The following is a 9,374-nucleotide window of genomic DNA, read 5'->3' on the forward strand; positions in this document are numbered from 1 at the left end:
GACGGGCGGCGCGGGCGCCGTGAGCTCGTCGGCCCCGGCAACCGGCGCGCCGTCGTCTTCCTCCTCCTCTTCCTCGTCGTTCTCCTCCTCGTCGCGCTGCGGGAAGTGCGGCGAAGCCTTCCAGGGCGTGGAGAAGCTGGTGTTCCACATGCGCGCCCAACACTTCGTGTTCATGTGCCCGCGCTGCGGCAAGCAGTTCAACCACAGCAGCAACCTGAACCGGCACATGAACGTGCACCGCGGCGTGAAGTCGCACGGCTGCGGCGTGTGCGGCAAGAGCTTCACGCAGAAATCCACGCTGCACGACCACCTGAACCTGCACAGCGGCGCGCGGCCCTACCGCTGCTCCTACTGCGACGTGCGCTTCGCCCACAAGCCGGCCATCCGCCGCCACCTCAAGGAGCAGCACGGCAAAACCACGGCGCAGAACGTGCTGGAAGCCGGCGGCGCCGAGGGAGGGGTGTTGCTGCGCTGACCGCTGAGGGGGGGAGGGCCTGGCGTGGCCCGGGGGGGACCCCCGGGGTCAGGGGGGCAGTGGGGGGATGAGCCCTCGGAGAGCTGGGTCCTCTCCCGGTGGAGAGGGGGGTGGGGGTGGGAGGGGTTTGTGGGGAGGGGGTGATGGGTGGGGGGACGGGGAGTGAGCCCCTGAGGGGGTTTGGGTAGCCCGGGTGGGGTTGGTTGGTGGGGGGTCCGGTTGGGGGGAGAGTGGGGGGGTTGAGTGTGGAGGGGAGGGGTCTGAAATGGTGGGGGAGGACACGAAAGTGATGGGAATGACCCCGGAATGGTGGGTGAGGAGGTCAAAGTGATGGAAATGACTCCAAAACGGTGGGGAAGGAGCTCGAAATGGTGGGGGAGGAGCTCAAAGTGATGGAAATGACCCCAAAATGGTGGGGAAGGAGCTCGAAATGGTGGGGGAGGAGCTCAAAGTGATGGAAATGACCCTGAAATGGTGGGGAAGGACCTCGAAATGGTGGGGGAGGAGCTCAAAGTGATGGAAATGACCCTGAAATGGTGCGGGAGGAGCTCAAAGTGATGGAAATGACCCTGAAATGGTGGGGAAGGACCTCGAAATGGTGGGGGAGGAGGTCAAAGTGATGGAAATGACCCCAAAATGGTGGGTGAGGAGGTCAAAGTGATGGAAACTACCCCAGAATGGTGGGGAAGGACCTCAAAATGGTGGGGAAGGACCCTGAAATGGTGGGGAAGGACCCCAAAGTGATGGAAACGACCCCGAAATGGTGGGGAAGGACCTTGAAATGGTGAGGAAGGACCTCGAAACAATGGGGAAGGACCCCAAAGTGATGGAAATGACCCCAAAGTGGTGGAGAACAACCCCAAAGTGATGGAAACGACCCCAGAATGGTGGGGAAGGACCCCGAAATGGTGGGGAAGGACCCGAAAGTGATGGAAACAACCCCAAAAATGGTGGGGAAGGAGCTCAAAGTGATGGAAACGACCCCAAAACAATGGGGAAGGACCTCAAAATGGTGAGGAAGGACCTCAAAACGATGGGGAACGACCCCAAAACGATGGGGAACGACCCCAAAATGATGGGAACAACCCCAAAACAGTGGGAAAGGACCTTGAAACGATGGGGAAGGACCCCGAAGTGATGGAAATGACCCCAAAACAGTGGGAAAGGACCTTGAAACGATGGGGAAGGACCCCGAAGTGATGGAAATGACCCCAAAACGACAGGGAAGGACCCCAAAGTGATGAGAATGACCCCAAAGTGATGGAAATGACCCCAAAACGATGGGAAGGACCCCGAAACGATGGTGAACAACCTCAAAGTGATGGAAATTACCCCAAAACGATGGGAAGGACCCCGAAACGATGGGAACGACCTCAAAGTGATGGAAATGACCCCAAAACGACGGGGAAGGACCCTGAAAATCCCAAAGTGATGAGAATGACCTCGAAGTGATGGAAATGACCCCAAAACGATGGAAATGACCCCAAAGTGATGGGGAATGACCCCAAAATGATGGAAACGACCCCAAAGTGATGGGAACAACCCCGAAGTGATGGGGAACAACCCAAAACGATGGGAACGACCTCAAAGTGATGGAAATGACCCCAAAACGATGGAAATGACCCCAAAAATGATGGAAATGACCCCAGAGTGGTGGGGAAGGACCCGAAAGTGATGGGAACGACCCCAAAATGATGGAAATGACCCCAAAACGATGGGGAAGGACCCCAAAGTGATGGAAATGACCCCAAAATGATGGAAATGACCCCAAAGTGGTGGGGAAGGACCCCAGAATGGTGGGGAAGGACCCCAAAGTGATGGGAACGCCCCCAAAACGATGGGGAAGGACCCCAAACCGATAGAAACGACCCCAAAACGATGGAAATGACCCCAAAGTGATGGGAACAACCCCAAAACAATGGGGAAGGACCCCAAAGCGATGGAAACGACCCCAAAATGATGGAAACGACCCCAGAGTGGTGGGGAAGGACCCCAAAATGGTGGGGAAGGACCCCAAAACGACGGAAACGACCCCAAAACGACGGAAACGACCCCAAAACAAGGGGGAACGACCCCAAAACGATGGAAACGACCCCAAAATGGAGGAGCAGATGGGACCCTCCCCAAACCTGGACCCCCCCCCCCCTCCCCCCACGATGGATTTGGGGGGTCCCAGGCCCTCGGTGGACAATGGGGTGACCCCTCCCCTCCCCCCCCCTCAGGAGCAGGACGGACCCCCCCGGACAATTTTGGGGGGACACAAAAGGGGGGGGGGATGGGGACCCCCGGATTTTGGGGGGGGGGGGGGGGTCGCCCCACCCCCCCCTCCCCCATAGGTTTAGGGGGGGGTCCCCGGGGACCCCCTTAGGTTGTAGCGATGGGGGGGGGGGGGGAGGGGGATTGAGGGGTGGGGGAGGGGTGTCTGTAGCGTGTGGGGGAGGGGAGGTTTTTTGGGGGGGGTGGGGGAGGGGCAGCCAAGAATTTGGGTGGTTTTTGGGGGTGGGGGAGGGGGGGAGTAGGGGGTAGAGAGGAGAAGCTTTTTTTTGGGGTGGGGGGTGATACCTGAAACCCTTTTTTTAGGTGGAGGGGGAGGGAGGGGGTGGGACCTCCCCAAAAGCGCAGATTTTTTGGGATTTTTTTTTTTTTTTTTTTGTAATAAACGGATTTTAAAGGAAAAAAAAAAAAAAAAGCGGTGAAAGCGTCTGCGGGTGTTTATTTGTTTATAGGCGGGGGTGGTTTTTGGGTGAAAAAGCAGCGATTTGGGGGAGTTTGGAGGGGTCCCGAACCACCGGGACCCCCCAAAAAAACCACGGAGGGGGCGTGGCTTAAACGCAGAGGGGGCGTGGCTTAAACGCAGAGGGGGCGTGGCTTAACCGAGGGGGCGTGGCCAAGGCGGGCAGCACAAAGCGCGAGGCGGTGGGCGGCGCTTTGCCCATAAAAGGCTTGGCCACGCCCCCTTTCTCGGGGGGGGGGGCCCGGCAGCGTCGTGACGTCACCGCGCGCGCGGCGCGCTCGGCAGCGATGGAGGCGGCGGGAGGCGCCGAGGTCTGAGGGGAGGGGGGGGGTAGCGGGAACCGAAGCGGTTTTTGAGGCGATTTTGGGGTGTTTTGAGGGGTTTTTGAGGGTCCCGAGGAGCGGGGGGGATTCTCTGGCGGGAGGGGGTCTTTCCTTCACGCCTCGCTCCGCCCCTCCCCCTCCTTTCCCCTCAGGAGCCTCCCGGTGGGACCCTCGTGGTGGAGGCGGCGGGAGAGGCCGGTGAGTGACCCCCCCCCCCCAGCCCTCAGACCACCCTGACCCCCCCACGCCCCTCAGACCACCCTGACCCCCCCACGCCCCTCAGACCATCCCTCAGACCACCCTGACCCCCCCACGCCCCTCAGACCACCCTGACCCCCCCACGCCCCTCAGACCACCCCTCAGACCACCCCTCAGACCACCCTGACCCCCCCACGCCCCTCAGACCACCCTGACCCCCCCACGCCCCTCAGACCACCCCTCAGACCACCCCTCAGACCACCCTGACCCCCCCACGCCCCTCAGACCATCCCTCAGACCACCCTGACCCCCCCTCACACCCCTCAGACCACCCTGACCCCCCCCCACCCCTCAGACCACCCTGACCCCCCCACGCCCCTCAGACCATCCCTCAGACCACCCTGATCCCCTCCCACACCCCTCAGACCACCCCTCAGACCACCCTGACCCCCCCACGCCCCTCAGACCACCCTGACCCCCTCTCACACCCCTCAGACCACCCTGACCCCCCCCCACCCCTCAGACCACCCTGACCCCCTCTCACACCCCTCAGACCCCCCCCTCAGACCCCCCTGACCCCCCCACACCCCTCAGACCACCCTGACCCCCCCCCACCCCTCAGACCACCCTGACCCCCCCACGCCCCTCAGACCATCCCTCAGACCACCCTGATCCCCTCCCACACCCCTCAGACCACCCCTCAGACCACCCTGACCCCCCCACGCCCCTCAGACCACCCTGACCCCCTCTCACACCCCTCAGACCCCCCCCCAGACCACCCTGACCCCCCCACACCCCTCAGACCACCCTGACCCCCCCACACCCCTCAGACCACCCTGACCCCCTCTCACACCCCTCAGACCACCCCGACCCCCCCCCCCTCACCCCTCAGACCACCCCACCCTCCTCAAATCCCCTCCCCCCCTGTGACCCCCCCGTTTTTTTTCCCCCCTCCCCCCTCAGGGCTCCCCCCGGGCAGCCCCTCCCCCCGCGCCCCCTCCCCTCAGGCCGGGACCCCCCCCACGGGCGGCGGGGGGGCCCCCCCGGATGAGGAGCACGGGGGGGGCGGCGGCCCCGGCGATGGGGAGGGGGCGCAGGGACCCCCCCCCGGCGGCGGCACCGGCACCAAGGGGCTGCCAGGTGAGGGGGGGAGGGGGCGTTTTTGGGGGGTGGGGAGGGGTCCTGGGGGGGGCTCAGGGCGGCCTTGGGGGGTTCTGGGGGGAGGGGGAAGGGTCTGGATGCATTGAGGGGGGGGGTCTCACGTATTTGGGGGAGGGTCTGGGGGGGCGATTTGTGGGTGGGTGGGGGGAGGAGGGGGGGGTCTGAGCTGTTTTTTTTTGGGGAGGGGGCGTCTCACTTTTCACCCCCCCTCCCCCTCCCCTCTTCCAGGCCACGCCACCAAGACCCTGCCGGGCTCCCCAGGGCGGGGCGGGGGGGCTTTGGGGGGAGGGGCTGGGGGTCCCAACCTCACCCCCACGCCCCCCCTGGCCCCCCCCAGCCGTGCCAAGATGTCCCTGACGGGGGCAGGGGGCAAAACCCCCCCGGGGCAAAGCTTGGCCCTGCGCCTGCTCAGCCTCCCGGGGGCGGGGGGCTCGGGGGGCCGCCCCCAGGTAGCCCCCGATCCCCCCCCACCCCAAGCACCCCCCGAGCCCCCCCCGGCAGCCCCCGAGCCCCCCCTGGCTCACCCCAAGGTGCACCGGGCGCGCAAGACCATGGCCAAGCCCAGCAATGGACAGGTGGGTGCAGGATTTGGGGAGGGGGCTCGGTGTGAGACCCCCCCCCCATCCCCACCCTGAGGGGTTTGGGGGGTCCCTCCGGGGGTTGTTTCTCCCGTGTGCCCCCCCCCCAGGTCCCCGAGAAGCCGCGGATGTCGGAGATGCTGCACTTCAGGGTGTCCGAGGAGCTCTGCGGCATCGGGCAGCACGGTCAGCGGGGGTCTGCGGGGGTCCTGGGGGGGTTTGGGGGGCACTTGGAAGGGTCTGGAGGGGGTTTAGGGGGCGCCTGGAAGATTCTGGAGGAGTCCTGGAGGCATCTGGAAGGTTCTGGAGGGGTCCTGGGGGTACCTGGAAGGTTCTGGGGGGGGTCCCTGGGGGGGTTTGGGGGCACCTGGAAGGTCCTGGGGGGGTTTTGGGGGGTCCTGGGGGGGTTGGGGGCACTTGGAAGGTCCTGGGGGGGTTTTGGGGGTACCTGGAAGGGTCTGGAGGGGTCCGGGGGGGGTTTGGGGGCACCTGAAAGGGTCTGGAGGGGGTTTGGGGGCACCTGGAAGGTTCGGGGGGGGTCCTGGGGGGGTTTGGGGGCACCTGGAAGGGTCTGGGGGGGTCCTGGGGGCACCTAGAAGGTTCTGGAGGGGGTTTGGGGGCACCTGGAAGGTCCTGAGGGGGTCCTGGGGGGGTTTTGGGGGGTCCTGGGGGGGTTGGGGGCACGTGGAAGGTCCTGGGGGGGGGTTTGGGGGTACCTGGAAGGTTCTGGGGGGGTCTAAGGGGGGTTTGGGGGCACCTGGATGGGTCTGGGGGGGTCCTGGGGGGGTTTGGGGGGTACCTGGAAGGTTCTGGGGGGGTCCTGGAAGATCCTGGAGGGGTCCTGGGGGGTCTGGGGGGGGTTTTGGGAGCGCCTGGAAGATTCTGGAGGGGGTTTGGGGGTACCTGGAAGGTCCTGGGGGGGTTTGGGGGATCCTGGGGGGGGTTTGGGGGCACCTGGCAGGTCCCGGGGGGGTCCTGGGGGGTCCCAGGGGTGGGCACGGGGTGTCTGGGGGGGCTCAGGGGGGTCCTGGGGGTGTCTGGGGGGGCTCAGGGGGTGCCAGGGGTGGGCACGGGGGGCTTTGGGGAGGGGTCTGAGGCGCGTTGGGTGGCCAGGGCTGCAATTCTGGGTCTGGGGTCTCCCTGACCCCTCCTCTGTCCCCCCCCCAGACCCCCCCAAGCGCCCCAAGCTGGACTTCGGCCCCGAGGGGCTCCACAAGCGGCTGCAGCGGCCCAGCCCCCGCGCCAGCACCGAGGTACCGGGGACCCCCGGGACCCCCCCAAACCCCCCGGGACCCCCCTGGGACCCCCAGGGCCCCCTGGGACCCCGGGGACCCCCCCAAACCCCCCGGGACCCCCTGGGACCCCTTGGGACCCCTTGGGACCCCCTGGGAACCCCAAACCCCCCCTGGGACCCCCAACCCCCCCAGGACCCCCCTGGGACCCCCCCTGGGACCCCCCTGGGACCCCCAAACCCCCCCGGGACCCCCTGGGACCCTCTGGGACCCCCCAAACCCCCTGGGACCCCCCTGGGACCCCCCCAAACCCCCCCGGGACCCCCTGACCCCCCTGGGACCCCCCAGGACCCCCAAACCCCCCCTGGGACCCCCAACCCCCCCGGGACCCCCCCTGGGAGCCCCCAAACCCCCCTGGGACCCTCTGGGACCCCCAACCCCCCCAGGACCCCCCCGGGACCCCCCCTGGGACCCCTGGGACCCCCAAACCCCCCTGGGACCCTCTGGGACCCCCCTGGACCCCTCTGGGACCCCCAACCCCCGCCGGGACCCCCCCGGGACCCCCCTGGAATCCCCTCTGGGACCCCCCCTGGGACCCCTGGGACCCCCAAACCGCCCTGGGACCCCTCCTGGGACCCCCCAAACCCCCCTGACCCCCCTGGGACCCCCCTGGGACCCTCTGGGACCCCTGGGAACCCCAAACCCCCCTGGGACCCCCAACCTCCCTGGGACCCCCAAACCCCCCAGGACCCCCCCGGGACCCCCCCGGGACCCCTGGGACCCCCAAAGCCCCCCAGGACCCCCCCGGGACCCCCCCTGGGACCCCTGGGACCCCCAACCCCCCCCCAGGACCCGCCTTGGGACCCCCCTGGGACCCGCCTGGGACCCCCAAACCCCCCAGGACCCCCCCGGGACCCCCCCTGGGACTCCTGGGACCCCCAAACCGCCCTGGGACCCCGCCTGGGACCCCCAAACCCCGCTGACCCCCCTGGGACCCTCTGGGACCCCTGGGAACCCCAAACCCCCCGGAGACCCCCAAACCCCCCCCAAACCCCCCCCAGGGCCCCCCCGGGACCCCCCGGGGACCCCCCCGGGGACCCCCCAGGACCCCCAAATCCCCTTGGGACCCCCCAGGACCCCCCTGGGACCCCCCAGGACCCCCAAACCCCCCCCAGGATCCCTCTGGGACCCCCCTGGGACCCCCAAACCCCCCCAGGACCCCCCAGGAACCCCGAACGCCCCCCGACCCCCCGTGTGCCCCCCAGATCACGGTGACGGAGGAAATGGCCGCCCCCCCCCGCGACTGGGACTCGGAGGGGGGAGGGGGCTTCTCGCTGTTCTACGACGGCTTCAGCGTGGACGGGCACGGGGACTCGGACAGCAAGGTGGGACTGGGAGCACTGGGAGCACTGGGAGGGACTGGGAGGGACTGGGGGCACGGGGACGGGCACGGGGACTCGGACAGCAAGGTGGGACTGGGAGCACTGGGAGCACTGGGAGGGACTGGGAGGGACTGGGGGCACGGGGACGGGCACGGGGACTCGGACAGCAAGGTGGGACTGGGAGCACTGGGAGCACTGGGAGGGACTGGGAGGGACTGGGACGGGCACGGGGACTCGGACAGCAAGGTGGGACTGGGAGCACTGGGAGCACTGGGAGGGACTGGGGGCACGGGGACGGGCACGGGGACTCGGACAGCAAGGTGGGACTGGGAGCACTGGGAGGGACTGGGAGGGACTGGGAGGGACTGGGGGCACGGGGACGGGCACGGGGACTCGGACAGCAAGGTGGGACTGGGAGCACTGGGAGGGACTGGGAGGGACTGGGAGGGACTGGGGGCACGGGGACGGGCACGGGGACTTGGACAGCAAGGTGGGACTGGGAGCACTGGGAGGGACTGGGAGGGACTGGGAGGGACTGGGGCACGGGGACGGGCACGGGGACTCGGATAGCAAGGTGCGACTGGGAGCACTGGGAGGGACTGGGAGGGACTGGGGGCACGGGGACAGGCACGGGGACTCGGACAGCAAGGTGGGACTGGGAGCACTGGGAGGGACTGGGAGGGACTGGGGACACGGGGACTCGGACAGCAAGGTGGGACTGGGAGCACTGGGAGGGACTGGGAGGGACTGGGAGGGACTGGGGACACGGGGACTCGGACAGCAAGGTGGGACTGGGAGCACTGGGAGGGACTGGGAGGGACTGGGAGGGACTGGGACGGGCACGGGGACGGGCACGGGGACTCGGACAGCAAGGTGGGACTGGGAGCACTGGGAGGGACTGGGAGGGACTGGGGGCACGGGGACGGGCACGGGGACTCGGACAGCAAGGTGGGACTGGGAGCACTGGGAGGGACTGGGAGAGACTGGGAGGGACTGGGGACACGGGGACTCGGACAGCAAGGTGGGACTGGGAGCACTGGGAGCACTGGGAGGGACTGGGACGGGCACGGGGACTTGGACAGCAAGGTGGGACTGGGAGCACTGCGAGCACTGGGAGGGACTGGGAGGGACTGGGACGGGCACGGGGACTTGGACAGCAAGGTGGGACTGGGAGCACTGGGAGGGACTGGGAGGGACTGGGGACACTGGGACGGGCACGGGGACTTGGACAGCAAGGTGGGACTGGGAGCACTGGGAGGGACTGGGGGCACGGGGACGGGCACGGGGACTC

At 67.6% G+C, this 9,374-nt stretch overlaps 3 protein-coding genes across 3 annotated transcripts; 2 read left to right on the forward strand and 1 right to left on the reverse strand.

The window, feature by feature from the left end:
- Positions 1-4: 4 nt before the first annotated feature.
- Positions 5-508, forward strand: LOC116438935 (zinc finger and BTB domain-containing protein 12-like; the record flags this gene model as incomplete). Its single annotated transcript, XM_032097961.1, has 1 exon — positions 5-508. A coding segment is annotated over one exon (471 nt), but the record flags the coding sequence as incomplete, so codon positions are not given.
- Positions 509-742: 234 nt separating this feature from the next.
- LOC116438936 lies at positions 743-3,411 on the reverse strand. The gene is made up of 6 exons (XM_032097962.1): positions 3,350-3,411; positions 2,476-2,604; positions 1,999-2,373; positions 1,464-1,787; positions 1,168-1,401; positions 743-1,064 (listed from the first exon to the last, which is right to left on the reverse strand). Exons 1-6 carry the CDS (start codon positions 3,409-3,411, stop codon positions 1,025-1,027), a joined length of 1,164 nt encoding a protein of 387 aa, XP_031953853.1. The 3' UTR covers positions 743-1,024.
- Positions 3,412-3,431: 20 nt separating this feature from the next.
- LOC116438937 (histone-lysine N-methyltransferase EHMT2-like) lies at positions 3,432-8,170 on the forward strand (the record flags this gene model as incomplete). Its single annotated transcript, XM_032097964.1, has 7 exons — positions 3,432-3,520; positions 3,685-3,730; positions 4,694-4,870; positions 5,120-5,466; positions 5,580-5,655; positions 6,637-6,722; positions 7,967-8,170. Coding segments are annotated over exons 1-7 (960 nt in total), but the record flags the coding sequence as incomplete, so codon positions are not given.
- Positions 8,171-9,374: the final 1,204 nt, after the last annotated feature.

Source organism: Corvus moneduloides, unplaced genomic scaffold (genome assembly GCF_009650955.1).
Source record: "Corvus moneduloides isolate bCorMon1 unplaced genomic scaffold, bCorMon1.pri scaffold_184_arrow_ctg1, whole genome shotgun sequence".
Lineage (NCBI taxonomy): Eukaryota > Metazoa > Chordata > Aves > Passeriformes > Corvidae > Corvus > Corvus moneduloides.